The sequence below is a fragment of the Monodon monoceros genome, unplaced genomic scaffold (assembly GCF_005190385.1).
Source record: "Monodon monoceros isolate NGI ecotype Baffin Bay Population unplaced genomic scaffold, NGI_Narwhal_1 Super_Scaffold_13, whole genome shotgun sequence".
NCBI classification, from domain to species: domain Eukaryota; kingdom Metazoa; phylum Chordata; class Mammalia; order Artiodactyla; family Monodontidae; genus Monodon; species Monodon monoceros.
In genome coordinates, this window is record NW_021703769.1 from 77,252,884 (window position 1) to 77,266,420 (window position 13,537).

Below are 13,537 nucleotides of genomic sequence, written 5' to 3' on the forward strand. Positions count from 1 at the left end.
GGCTGGGACCCGCCAGGGCGGGGCGGGCGAGGGGCGGGGCCGGGCTGGGGGCTGGGGGCTGGGCCGGGGTCCCGGGGGCCGGGGCGGGGCCGGGCTGGCGCTGCGCAGCCGCGGGGCGGCCGCCGCGCATGCGGGGCTCACAGGGCTGCAGCCGGTGCCGCCGCCACTCCCGGGAGCATGAAGGACCGAACACAGGAGCTCCGAACGGTGAGTCCGGCCCCTGCGCGGCGCCCCTCGCCGCCCGTGCCCAGCGGCCGGGCAGCTCCCCGACCACCTCTGGCGACCTCTGGGGCGGTAGTCCCTGCGTCCCTGGCCAGGGTAGGAGGGAGCAGTGCCGAGCCGGGGACCCCCATCTGGGTCCCGCCCCTTGGACCCACTGGGGTCACGGGCTCGCGTGAGCTCGGCTCCGATGGTTCGCGGACTAACGACTGGAGCCCGGGGTCCTGGGTAAACTTTTCGGCGCCCCCTTCTTTTCGGGGGTCGAAGGGGTATTCTGGAATATCGGTGGCGGGACCGAAGCCTGGCCTCTCGCTCGCCCCGCGGAGCAGGTCCCGACTCTCTCTCCCCACGGTGCCTCATCACTGACCCTTCTGCCCTCCCTCTGGCTTAGACAGACGGCGGGACCGGTGGGAAGGGGCCGCGGGCGGTCCGCTGTCCAGAGCCCCGCTGCAGGGCGCGCTGCGGAAACGGGGCGGTCGGGTGTGGCCGGGCTCCTCCGTTGGGCGCTGTCTCGCGGGGCGACTGCCGCCCCCATCACCTTCCATCACCTGTAGCTCCCGTCACCTGTGGCTCCCCACCCGGTGGCGATCGGCATCTGCTGCCCGCCCTGGTCCGGGAGGGGTCAGACCCGCTCCCGGTCCACATTCCTGGCTTCCGGGCAGCCCGGGCCGGCGTTTCCAGACCCTTCCGGGGTTCCCTGGTCGGATTCCTACCTGAACCTATTTTTCCACCTGTGTTTCGGGGGCCCCTGGGGTGTGGCTTCTGGGGCGGGGTTCCGGTGGGGGAAGTAGAAGGATGCGCAAAGGTTCTGAGTCGGAGCCCGCCCTCTCCCAGCCCTGACAGAGACCCCTGCCGCCTGCTCCTCCTCGTCAAGGCCCCCCTCCCCTGGCCTCTGCTATTAACCAGGGTGTTCGCACCTCTCCCTTTAAAGATGGCAATCTTGGGGTGGGGGGGCTGGGGGGGACAGAGAAGGAAGGGAAGCCTGCCTGTGGGGAGAGGGGCATCAGGGCTCTAGACCCAGTTGAGGCTCCTCTGATGCCCCGGCTGACCCCCGTACTGGCAGGCCCCCACCTGCTGATCTCTGTGGTGAGGGCGGGGCTAGCTCAGTGTCTCCCCAGAACACTTCCTGTGCTATCCACCTTAGAGCCAGAGACCTGGGTCCCCTTATATGGAAAGTTCCAAGGGTCCTTTGGACTTTTGATCCCATGGCTTGTCCTCTCTGCCCATAGGTTCCCTGCATTTGTGCCTGGGTCTCCCACCCGTTGTACCAGTCTTGTCTCCTGGGCAGCATGGGGCTGGAACCTGTGCTCTCCTGCCTCCGTGTCCCCCTTGCTCTGGCTGCCAGCCCCCACTCTCCCATCAGACCTGTGTCATTCCTGGCTGAGTGCCCAGACCCAGGAGTAAACCCCACGAGGTTTCAAAGGAAGAAGATGGTCCCTCATGTCGTGTATGGTGTCTAAACACTTCCCCCGCCAGCCCTTGTGGTTGCCCTCGTTTCCTGTGCTTGGCTGAGTCAGGAGGAGTGTGGTTATCTGGGTGGTGAATGGCTGTGTGGTGCATGTGCTGGTGTTTGGGTGCCTGGTGGGCCGGGGGGTGTGTGTGTGGGAACCGGGTGATCAGGGAGAGCTCGGTCCTTCCCACCTGACGTCCTCTCACTTATCATCTTCATTCCCTCGCTGAAGGGAAAACTGAGGCACCAAAGAGATGTGGCTGGCCTGGAGGACGAAGTGGGGTGGTAGAAAGGGGCTTCACCTGGCCCTGAAAATGGCCACTCTCAGACCTGGCTGAGACCTAAGGCCTAAGAGATCTTGGGCTGTAGGAAGCTTGAAGCCAGCTCTTTGCTCTGGTGTGTCTGTGATTCCCCCCTTCCCCCCAGCCAGCACACATACACGCACACACACTAGCCAGAGTGGTCTTTAGGTGGTGAGGCCTGGCTTCTCTGAAAGAGTCTTCCTCTCCAGACAGGCCCCCAGTCCAGGCATTCAGCGCCCATGAAGGCTGCTGTACTCATGGCTGGGTGGCTCTGCCCCTTGGGGGTTTCTAGCAGCCTTGAGGGTCCGCTGGCAGGAGCCCACACTGGGTGGGGTGGAACCATTAGTAATGGGGCGCTGCCATTCCCACAGGTCTCTCTCTGGGCTGCATAGATTCCTATCTATGAAGCGGAGGTAGGAAAACCTAGAACCCAATTTCTCAGGGCAAGAGGGGTGGTCACAGGTCTCCTGACTCTGACTCCATATCTGGGGGAGACCTTGAACCCCAGGAGCCAGAACCCCCAGGAACTGAGACTCCAGTGCTAGCTGGGCTGGACAGAGGGTGGCGCTTGGGACAGCCACTTGCACCACAGCCAGCCTCCCTCCCTCCTCCTCCCCCCCTCCTCCTCCTTCCCCACCACATTTGGAAGGAAGGCGAAGGGAGCTTATTTATAAAAGTCACACTTGGGGAAGGAGCTAGCACGTTTCCTCAGCGCTGCAAGCCAGGCCCAGCCCTCCAGCCTTCTCCAGCCCTCATCTCTTGTGGAGCTGATCCTCTCATGCAGAGGGAGAATGAAGGGGTCCTCGCGGGCCGGTGTGGGGACCTGAATGCTCTCCACAGCCCTCAGAGATCAGAAGGGCAGCCTGGAGGCCTAGGACAGGTGAAGACCTGGGTCACCAGAGTATACCGGGGAGACTTTGAGGACGAGGTGTCCCCAGGCAGCCCCGCCTGGCCTGCAGCTGCCTCCTTCCCCCAGTTCAGAGGCCTCCCTGGTTTTCTTTCCGAGAACTCCTTGGAGCCGACCCACCCCTCCCTGGGCCCAGAATGGTGTTTATCTACATTCTGGGCCATGTGAGACACAGGGGGGCCTGTGACAGTAAAGAGGAGGGAGAATGGGGTAGCCAGACCCAGGAAGAACCTTCCTGGAAGGAGAGGACTTGGGATGGCCCAGAAGGAGGAGTTGGATTTGAATGGGAGGAGGGAGTGTGGTCCAAAAGAAGGGACCAGTGTGAGTAAAGGCAGAGGGGCTAGGATGCCCAACCCAGAGAATGGTGGGTGGGCCTGACATCTGGTCTAGAGCAGGGCCCAGCTCACCGGGGCAGCACTCTGCTGACCGGTTCCCTTTTTCTCTCTCACTGCTGGGAAGAGACTGGGGGTTCCCGGGGCAACAGCAGGCAGGTTGGTGCCTTAACCTCTCCATGCTCATTTGTCTGTACAGTGGAGCGAGCCGGCTTTGCCCTGCAGAGCAGAAGAAATGGGAGTGTAAGAATAGACCCAGGCTAGGGGCCCTCTCCTTCCTTCGTTCCCTCTCATCACCTCCTTGGAGTTTCCCCACAAAAAAAAACCCCAGTGGATTTGGGTACGTGTTCATCTGAGGTACAGATGGCCTCCAGGAACTATCTAGTCCAACCTGCTATTTTACAAGTGGAAAACTGAGGTCAGAAAGGGCCAGGAGTTTATCCAAGGTCACACAGCACCTGGAGGGAGGCAGAGCTCAGCCCCTCCCCACAGCCTGAAGCTGCCTCCCTGAGCTGCTCTGGGGCCCTGCTAAGGGGTAGACCCAGCTGAGGGCAGGGATCTGGGGGAGGGGGAGGTTTGCAGGATGGGGAAAGGAGGAAGGGGTCAGAAAGGAGAGCCCTCTCTTTCTGGAGACCCAGCTCGGCCTCTCGCACACCCCTGACTCAGCTCTGGGCCTCTCTGCTTTAGTAATACCGGCTTTGATTAGTCATTAAAAAGAACAAGGGGAAAAAAAAATAGCCCTCGAGACAGACAACAGCAACTCCTGCTCCAGCAGGAATGAATCAAGCCTGCCTGCCAGCCTGCCACCATCCCCCAGGACGCCCCGGAGGCTGCCTGGCCTCCGCACCCCTTGGAGGATTCACCCTCTTACTTCCAGGAGGGTATCCTGGAATCCTGGAGCCTCTGCTTGGAGAGACCACCAGGGCTTCGCGCGTGGTGGTTCTAGTGGGATATTGTCTCCCCTGTTGCGCACGTCCCTGTGGTGGGGCAGTGCTTTCTCACTCCCGCACCGATTTTCTTTTCTGATTGCTCAGGCCGGAGATGGTGATGCTAGAGCCGAGATGGCCAGCCGGCCAGAGAGGAGTGAGACCAGACCAGTGGTCCTCAATCCTGGGGGGGCTTAAAAAAAAACTTAACCTCACCAGCCCCATCCCCATAGATTCTCATTTGGTCTGGAAGCTGTTTTGTTTTGTTTTTTTAATCCCCCACCGAGGGACTCAGGTCCTGAGCCAGGGTTGAGAACCCGTGAACACTAGAACCAAAAAACAAACACCATGACAAATTGGATGTAGGTTGGATGTGAGAGGAGGAGGAAGAGTGCGGATGCTCCCCCCAGTTTCTGATTTGGGGGACTCTTGAGAACGGGGGTTCTGAGCAGGGGGGTTCAGAGAAGGGGGCTCAGGAGAAAGAGGTGGAACTTAGTTTTGGCCAGGTGGCAGACAGGGTGCCCATATGATGTCTGGGTGGGTTTGTCCAGAAGATGTTTGTACCTTTGAGTTTATAACTGCCTCACGACTCCAGCTGCCGCCTCCACGCTGCAGCCTCTCAAGTCCCCAGCTCTAGTCCAGCCCTCTTTCCAGAGCTGTGACTGCCACTTAGAGAGGGTTGGCGGATCCCCAAGGGAGCTGGGGCCCTAATCATTCAGGGCTTTGGCCTAGATGTGGATGAAGTTGCAGGGGGCAACAAAGGCATAAACCGTCAGATTCTCACAAACTGAAGCAAGGATCAGAACAAATGAAGATCCTTCCCTTGAGCCCAAAATCCAACCAAGTAAACAGGGTGGGGAAGGGCTTGGGGGCTTTCCTTGGCAGGAAGAACTATAACATCACTTCTGTGATCCCTGGCTACATTAACAGAGGTAGACTATGTAGAAAGAGGGAGGTGATGGGTCAGCTCTTTGGCACTGCTCAGGCCGCAATCAGCAGCATGTTCAGTTTATATCTTCTACTGCTGGAGAAGACAGAGGCTGAGTGGAACAAGTCTGGGGCAGGGGCTGCAACTTAAGGCCTCTGGGAAGGATCTGAAGGGGAGGGAATGGTCAACTTGAGAAGAAAAACCCGGGAAGGATGTGGATGCTACCTTCAGATCTCTGGCACGGCCAGCCCAGGGAGAGGGCACCAACAGGTTCTTTACGGCCTGGGGCCAAACCGCAGGAAAGGGAAGGACTTTCTAACAATTGGGGCTGCTCCAGATAGGCAGAAGTGCCTGGGAGAGCTGGTGTGCTCTCCATCCCCGGAGGTGTGAAAGCTGCGGCTAGATGCTGCGGCCAAGGTGACTTTTCAGGTCCCTTAGGGCTTGAGAGTGTGTGCCTGTGGCTCCAGTAGGGATGCGAATAGGGTGTGGGGAACCAGAGGAGCAAGATACCCACCCCAGGGAGCTGGGGAAGGCTTCCGAAGGGGGTGGCATCTAAGGACGAGGGGAATGTCAGCTTCATGGAATTGGCACTGCCGGCAGAGGGAGCCACATGGGGACAGCAGGGAGGATAGTGGGTAGATTATAGGGGCAGGGAGATGGTTATAGGTTATAGGCGGAGTGTGGTGAGATCAGATTTCAGGCTGGGGCAGTGAGATGAAGAGGGGGGTGAGAGTGAAAAGGTCCTGAGAAGGAAGAAGTAGTAGCACTTGGTAAGGAAGGGTGCCCTTGGAGCATCCCCTCCATGTTTTGCTCAGAGCCACAGCTGTTTGACCCAGGCTGTGAGGTCAGGCCCTAAACCCTCCAATTGATAGAGAGCATGGAGGAGGGTGTGGCATCTCTCCCGCCACCCCTCTGTTGGAGAAGCTACTCAAGTCCAGCCTCTGTGCAGGGAGGCTGTGCAGGTAGCAGGTCAGAACTGGCTGGATGCCTGGAAAAGATAAGTCCATTTCACAGATGGGCAAGCTGAGGCCCAAAGGGAGGCATCAGCCCTGGGGTACCTGGCAGTGACTCTCATCTCCAGTGACTCCGGCGCCCTTGTCTTTGGCTGTAGCTGGTCATCACTCCGGAAGGGAAGGGAGCTGGAAAATTCTCCTTCTGCCTCTTCCCATCCACCGCATCCTTCTCTGGGCACCAGAAGGACAGAGAAGCCAGGCAGCTGAATGGCAGGAACTCCTGGGGCCACTTCCCAACCTGGCAGGCTGCCGGGGAGGGGGCCCTGGGGTTCTCCAGGCTGCACCCTGCCTCCGTGTCCCTAGGGAGTGCTCCTCCTGCTTGGCTTGGTTCCTGGGCCTTAAAGTACGGAAATGGCTCCTAGATTCTCTGTGGCTAAGGGTGGGCTTGGTGGGGGATGGGGGCCACCTGGCGGCAGCCACAGGCACTTGTGGGAGCGAGGATTTATTTTAGCTGCTGGGGGAGGAGGTGTGATCTCTTGAGGAGGGGGGCCGCCTCCATAAAGCTCCCAACCAACCCCCTCTCTTGGTTGGTCCCACTTTGGTGGGGTAGTGGGACCCCGAGAGCCCCAGGGCCACAGCCCTTTACAGAACATGCTGGGCTTCCCCATCCACTCTCAGCCCGCCTCCCCCAGCATGGCATCACTGTCCCCATTTCATAGAGGAGCAAACAGACCCAGAGGGGAAGTCCCTCAGCCAGTCAGTGTCTGTGCTGAGCCCAGAACTCGGCCCCTTCCCCAGCCAGCGGGGGCCCAGCCTCCCTGGCCCCTCAGCCTCCCCATCCCCTCAGCCTCTGCCTGCCTCCATCCTCGCAAGAGAGCATCAGGGTGAGGGCTAGTGCCTCCTCCCTGTGGGGCGCTGAGAAATGAGGAGGCATGACCCAGCCCGAGAACCCAGGTGACCGTCCTGCCCTGAGCATCTGGGCCTTGGCTGTGGAGAGGGACCTTGGCCTTGCCAGCAGAGTGGGCCGACCATGGCTGATTCCAGGTGTGGGGCGGGCAGTAATGAGAGTGGCCGGCATGCTGGGAAGTCAGAGGTGTAATCACCCCCACCTCCTGATGGGCTGGCTTTTGTACGGCTGCCCCTGGGGCCGCGGGGTGAGGCCTGCACCTGCAGCTGAGGCAGGCCCCGGGCCAAGTGGCAACGTGACTGGCCTCTTGTGCCTGCCGGACCCAACTCTGGGCCTGGAAGGAAAGAGGATCAATGTCAAGACTAACAAGGAGGGAGAGTTCCCCGAGGTCTGAGGGAGCAAGCCTGGCGGATCCGAGGCCCCTCACAGGCAGGAGCTCTCAAGCCGGCCTGGGTGCTGTGGGGATGGCCCATATCTGAGCCATTCCACCTTTTGGCAGGGAGGTGTTCGTGGTGCCCAGGCCTCCCCCTGCATGGCCCTCCCCTGAGAGGGAGATTGGAACTCAGGACCAGCTTGGGAACTCCAGGAAACCTGTCTCAGGCATGGTGTGAGCTGGGGCCAGTGGCCGGGGGACTAAGCCCTGAGGTTTGCTTGCCTAGCCTGTGGCAGGGCCTCCCCAGCAGCACCCTAGGGTGAGGGGTGTGCTCGGAGGACCCCAGTCCCGTGGGGGAGGGGAGGCAGCTGAGCAGGGGAAGGAGTGCCTGGCACGGAGGTGGATACTTGGCCCTGTCACCAACTTGACAGGCAAGGCCTCTCTCCATGATCATGCTGGGTCCCCAGGGATCCTCCAGGTCTCACTGCGGCTGGGAGCTGAGGGCACAGCCAGGCCTTGTCCCTGCCAAGGGCCCTGGAGCTGCAGCCTGCGGGCCTGCTGTATGTAGGTGCTGGGCAGTTTGGGTGTCCCAGGTCCAGTGGGGCCCAGTGGTCCTAGCACAGGTCCGCTCATGTGTGCACACCTCTGTGCAGGCCAAGGACAGCGATGATGATGACGATGTCACTGTCACCGTGGACCGAGACCGCTTCATGGATGAGTTCTTCGAACAGGTGGGAGCAGCACACGTGCGTCTCCCCAAACACTGGCAGACCCAGGGTGGCCACGTCTCAACTCTGAGGCAGGCCAGGGCTCTTACACGCCTGCGCCTGGCTCAGCAGCCCCCGGGCGCCAGCTAATGAGCCCACTGAGGCTCAGAGGGGAGCAAAGTTTGGGCTGGCCCATTCCTCCCTACTCCTACCCCAGTCTAGAAGGATCCTTGGAGCAGCCCCACCTCCCCTCACCTACCCCCTGAAGCCTGGCCCAGTCTGGCCCTGAGCCCTGACCTCCAGCCCTACTCTGGGCAAGCCCCGGGCCCAAGAAGCCCCCTCCCTGGATTTTGCCCCCAGACCACCTGGCCTTGGTCCGCAGGTGGAGGAGATCCGCGGCTTCATTGACAAGATCTCCGAGAGCGTGGAGGAGGTGAAGCGGAAGCACAGCGCCATCCTGGCCTCCCCCAACCCTGATGAGAGTGAGTGCGTCGGTGTGCGGAGCCCCGCAGGCCTCCAGGGGGCGCTGCCGCGCGGAGGGGCGCCCTTCGTCGCTGGCCGGCTGAGGGCTGCCTGCGCCTGGCCGGGCTGGGGAGGGCTCCAAGGGAAGCCTCAGGAAACAGCTGTCCCAGGCCCGGGGTGGGGGTGGGGTCAGTGCCCAGTACCACCTACCGGATGCCTGGTGAGAAGGGCGGGGTCAGGCGCCGGACCCGCCCTCCCCAGGTGAGCTGGCTGTTTTCTAAGGCGGCATGGCTGGCCAGCTGGCTGTAGCCCGGGGATTCTGGGAGGGAGCAAGGAGGGAGGCAGCGGCCTCTGATCAATAGAAGGCCTCTCAGCCCAGCCTCTCCCTTTCCCTCGCCTCCCCAGGGGAGCAGATGGCAGCTCTGAGGCATCAGCGCTGTGGGAGGGCAAGCCGGCCAAGCAGGCAGAGTTTCCGGAAAAAGCTGGCAGCCCTGGCACTTGGCCATTGGTACCCCAGAGCCGGGCATTCTCAGGGCTCCAGGAAGTGACCTCTCTCCCTCTGCACAGGGAGGCTGTGTGGGTCTGCGTTTCACTGTCTCCAGACGGGTCCCACTGACCTGGCTGTCACGATTCCCGTGGAGGTGTTGATTACTACCACACTAACGTGGGCCAGGCTGACGGCATGCAGGCCCGTGACGCCCTCTCATAGAGGGGGCTCACCCTCAGCCCTGGGGAGGCAGTGACGGGCTGGGGCCCAGGTCAGCCACCTGGACTCATTAGATTGGGTGTGTGCGCTGCCTGCCTGTTCTTGCGGCTTGCTCACCTCCTCTCCCTTCTCCAGCTCCTTTGGAAGGCGCCAGCCTATGGGGCCCCAGGACAAAGCACGGGGGAGGGTCCGGCTGCTGCCCAGGTGTTCATGGGAAAGGACCTACGGCCCATAGCCCGCCACCCAGGCACCCAAAGCTTGATTTTGTTCTCAACTCCAGCACTGCCTCCCTATCCATGGCCTCTCAGCACCAGGCCCACAGGCATCCTCAAGCACCCAGAATAAATCTCTCCACGGCCCCAAAGTGTGCTTGAACTTGAGGCCAGTGCCAGGCCCTTTGAAGGCAGAGTGAGTCAGCTGGGAGCCGGGGAGACTAGCCCAGGAAGAAGTGGGAAGGAAAGAGGGACACCCCAGAGCAGGGCGTACATCCAGTGCAGCTGCTGTGTCGTCGTGCTTTGCCCCTTTCCCTAGAGGTTTGTCTTGGACGGCAGTATGTGATGTGGTTTGTCTGTGGGCCCGTGTGTATCCGGGTCAGCGCGTGTCCCTGGTGGGTCACTCCTGGTGAGGCGCAGGAGGGGGCTGACCGTGGGGCGAGACTATAAAGAGCTGGGAGTTGGCCTCTCACCTGCTGGAAGGTGGGGCAGGCAGGGGACAGAACTGCCCAACTCCCCCAGCCTTGGCTGCCTTGTGCCACCTTCGTCAGACAGCACTAGTGACCAGTTTAGAATTGCCACCCATGAGCTGGGCAGTCAGGACCCGGCTGACGGTCACTGACATGGGCTGACAGGCACTCCCCAAGGGGAGGGGGCTCCCCATTAAGGGTTCTAGGGCAGAGGCGGAGCAGAGCTGAGGGGGCATCACAAAGAAAGTTGGCAGTGAGTGGGGGGCTTTCCTGGGCCAAGGCTTGCTCTGGGGGCTGCCATCCAGGCTGGGCTATTCTGGGTCTGAGCAAAAGAGGCTGTGACGTCAGAGCAGCTGGTAACCGAGTTTGCCTTTGTTCCTGCGAACAAGGCCTCCTCCCCCGCTCCTGGAAGCCCCCCACTCCACCTCATTCACATTCCACTTGGGAAGTGGCCCTCCCACTTGATCAGCCACTGTAAATGCCCCTCCCGAGTCCCCTGTGGGAGAAGCCCCAACCCCAGAAGCAAGCACAGGGTGGATGAGAAAGGCTCCAGCCAGGAGCTCAGTCCTGGTTTCTCCAGGGGGTGGAGCCATGGGGGGCTGCCCTGAGGCTGGGCTCCACCCAGCACCCCAGAGGGAAGCAGCCATCTTGCCCCACTTTGCCAGCCAACCCCTCGCAGGGAGCAGGGCTAGCTGGGCACCTCCATGGCCTCTCCCAGCTTTACAGAGATGGTCCCAGTTGGAACAAGGGCCAGAAACTACGCCACAGCCCTCCCCCAGCTTCACCCCCTCATAGCCCCGCTCCATGCTACCTCTAGAGCTGACTGTACCCCAGGGGCCCACCTCTTTGAAGCTCTTCTCACAGCTCCCACCCGGCCGGGTGCCTCCAACCCCCATCCACCTACCGGGCACCCAGCAGTTGGCCTTCACTAAGCTCAGCACCTGGGGAGGGGGACTTTGTGAAGAGAACAGGGTCTGCCCTGCCCAGGGTGCTTGATGGGGGCTGGCTTCTGCCTCCTTGGCCCCTGGCCCGCATCAGCTGGATGTTCACCCCCAGAGCCACCAGGTAGCGCTAGGTGAGCCCGCACCTCCACCTTCAACTCAGGCAAGTTATCAAGTAAACGTTCCCCAGTGCCACCTTCAGCATCACCAGCTGCTCCACAATTACTTCTGCCTTAAATTTAGCCCCATCTGTTATCAGCAGGGGGTTGGGGGGAGCCAGCGGAGGCAGAAGGGAGGCTCCTTGGAAGGCACACGAGAAGGGGTGAGGCTGCAGCTGGTGTGGCCCCGGCCCGGGATTGGAGGGGCAGGCGGACTCTTAGCCAGGGGACAAGGGGAGACCCAGGGTCTGCCCAGAGCCCCCTCGGGCCTGAGCCTGAAGATCAGGCATGGGGGAGCCCAGGGTGTCTACCCGCCACCCCTTCTACCTCCCCAGAAACCAAGGAAGAGCTGGAGGAACTCATGTCTGACATAAAGAAGACAGCAAACAAAGTTCGCTCCAAGTTGAAGAGTGAGTCTGGGCTCCAGGCCTTGTCTGGGATATGGGGGGCACTCCAGGCCTGCTTCCCCCACACAGCCCATGGAATTTCACTGACTCTGAGGGGTACTTTGGGTCTTTCTCTCCTTTGTGAGGGTGCCATCACGCGCCATTTACTTAGCAGCTACCTGGCAAGGCCTGTTTGTGCCAGGCTCTGGGCTGGGCCTTGGGACACATGCCTGAGGCTCCGTCCAGGGAGTGTTCCACTCTGGACACTGTCAGCTAAAGAGAGTTAAAGGAGTGGCCAGCAGTGCCTGGTCCCACACAGAAGCCCCCACGCGCTCACGTGAGCACAGGCATGCATGCCCCGGAAAGCACAGGCCTAGGGGTCCCGTGCCCTGTGGTTGTGGCCACCTAGCCCTGCCCACCCCCCGGCCCCCTCCACGGCATGCCCCACTCCTCGTTCCATGCACAGCCTTCCTGAGCAGGAGAGAGACAGGGTGGGCCTGAGCCACCAGGCCTAGCACATAGTAGGTGCACACACACACAGATACACAGCTTGGTGTGTGCCTGAGGCCTCACGGGTGTGTCTGTGTGTGTGTGTATGCACGCACCCACACACACATCATGCCTGGAAGAGCCCTTGTTGGCCCCTCCTCCATCAGTGCCTGGAGCTCCCTCTTGCTCTGCTTCCTGTGTGACCCCACTCAACAGACAACACACGTCCCCCCAGGGGAGGTCCTGAGCCAGATCCTGGGTGTGTGGGTGGTGAGGCAGCGGTGAATGGGGCAGGTTATCAGCAGCTGGCTGTTCCCCAGGCATCGAGCAGAGCATCGAGCAGGAGGAAGGCCTGAGCCGCTCATCCGCTGACCTGAGGATCCGAAAGACACAGGTGTGGGCGGGACCTCTGGGGCGGGCAGCCAGGCACCTGAGGCTGTGGGGCCCGGTGGGGTGGGCCTAACACCCGCACCCCCATCTCGGGCCCAGCACTCCACACTGTCCCGGAAGTTTGTGGAGGTGATGTCGGAGTACAACACCACGCAGACTGACTACCGCGAGCGCTGCAAGGGCCGCATCCAGAGGCAGCTGGAGATCAGTAAGCTGAGGGGGTGGGGCCAAGGGGCGGGGCCGGGCTGCCACGGACCACCCTGGGGAAGGCCGGGCTCAGCGTGACCCCTGCTCACAGCCGGCCGGACCACGACCAGCGAGGAGCTGGAGGACATGCTGGAGAGTGGGAACCCCGCCATCTTTGCCTCCGGGGTGAGTGTGGACCCCTCCCCCTGGGGACCCTGGTGTGCGTGCAGAGCGCCGGATCTGGGCAGTCTTTGGACACAGCCACCTGTGCGGCAGGTTTTAGAGAAGAGAAGGCCGAGTCCCAGAGAGTCTTAGGGACCAAGCAGAGGTCACACAAATGTTAGGGGCAAAGGGGGAATTAAGACCCGTCTCCCGGTTCCTCCCAATCGGGTCCGCTTCCTAGCTACCCCTGCTCATTTGCCACCGGCTAGGGGCTCCTTCCACCAGCCTCAGGACCTTTTACCCCTCTTGGAGGACACGGTGCCCTTGGCCTCTCTACATGCAAGTGAAGCTCCATGTTCTACCTGGCAGGGGGGCTTCCTGAAGGAGGTGGCACACAGGTAGGGGAGGCAGCTTGGGCGTGTGGTTCTAGGAGGGGGTGTCGGCTACATTCAGTGTGGGAGGAAGAACAGGAGGAGAGGGGATGGGAGAGAGGCCGAAAGGCCGTTCAAGGCCTGGGCCCCTCGGGGCAACTACCACTCAGCTGTTACTATGCACGGGCACAGGTGGGGAGGGTTGTGTTACAGGTAGGAAATCTACAGGTAGGAAATCAGGTCTCAGAGAAGTTAGGTAACAGCTAGTAAGCGCCGAGCAGAAAGTGGGGGGAGAGCTGCGGCTGAGGAAGAAGCCTCAGGCTCTGCTGTCAGAACGTGCTGCTCAGGCCACGGCCCATCCCGGTGGCCTGCTTCCACCCTCGGCCTCTTGCTGTCCCAGTCCCCACCCCCGCTCCCTTCAGCCAGTCCCTGGGTCCCAGCCCACTGCTCCCACCCTCTAGATCATCATGGACTCCAGCATCTCCAAGCAGGCCCTGAGCGAGATCGAGACGCGCCACAGTGAGATCATCAAGCTGGAGAGCAGCATCCGGGAGCTGCACGACATGTTCACGGACATGGCCCTGCTCGTGGAGAGCCAGG

General features: G+C 61.4%; 1 protein-coding gene across 3 annotated transcripts in view; it reads left to right on the top strand.

Annotated features, from left to right (window-relative positions):
- Positions 1–168: 168 nt before the first annotated feature.
- STX1A (syntaxin 1A) overlaps positions 169–13,537 on the top strand; it is a 16,869-nt gene continuing 3,500 nt past the window's right edge. For 2 of the 3 annotated variants that reach the window (XM_029219361.1, XM_029219360.1), the window contains exons 1-8: positions 178–207; positions 7,951–8,028; positions 8,387–8,486; positions 11,289–11,363; positions 12,149–12,222; positions 12,318–12,426; positions 12,517–12,590; positions 13,399–13,535. In XM_029219361.1, coding sequence (XP_029075194.1) covers positions 178–207; positions 7,951–8,028; positions 8,387–8,486; positions 11,289–11,363; positions 12,149–12,222; positions 12,318–12,426; positions 12,517–12,590; positions 13,399–13,535 — 677 coding nt within the window. Of the gene's footprint in view, positions 208–7,950; positions 8,029–8,386; positions 8,487–11,288; positions 11,364–12,148; positions 12,223–12,317; positions 12,427–12,516; positions 12,591–13,398; positions 13,536–13,537 lie in introns of all 3 variants that reach the window. The other variant, XM_029219359.1, reaches the window with a different exon arrangement.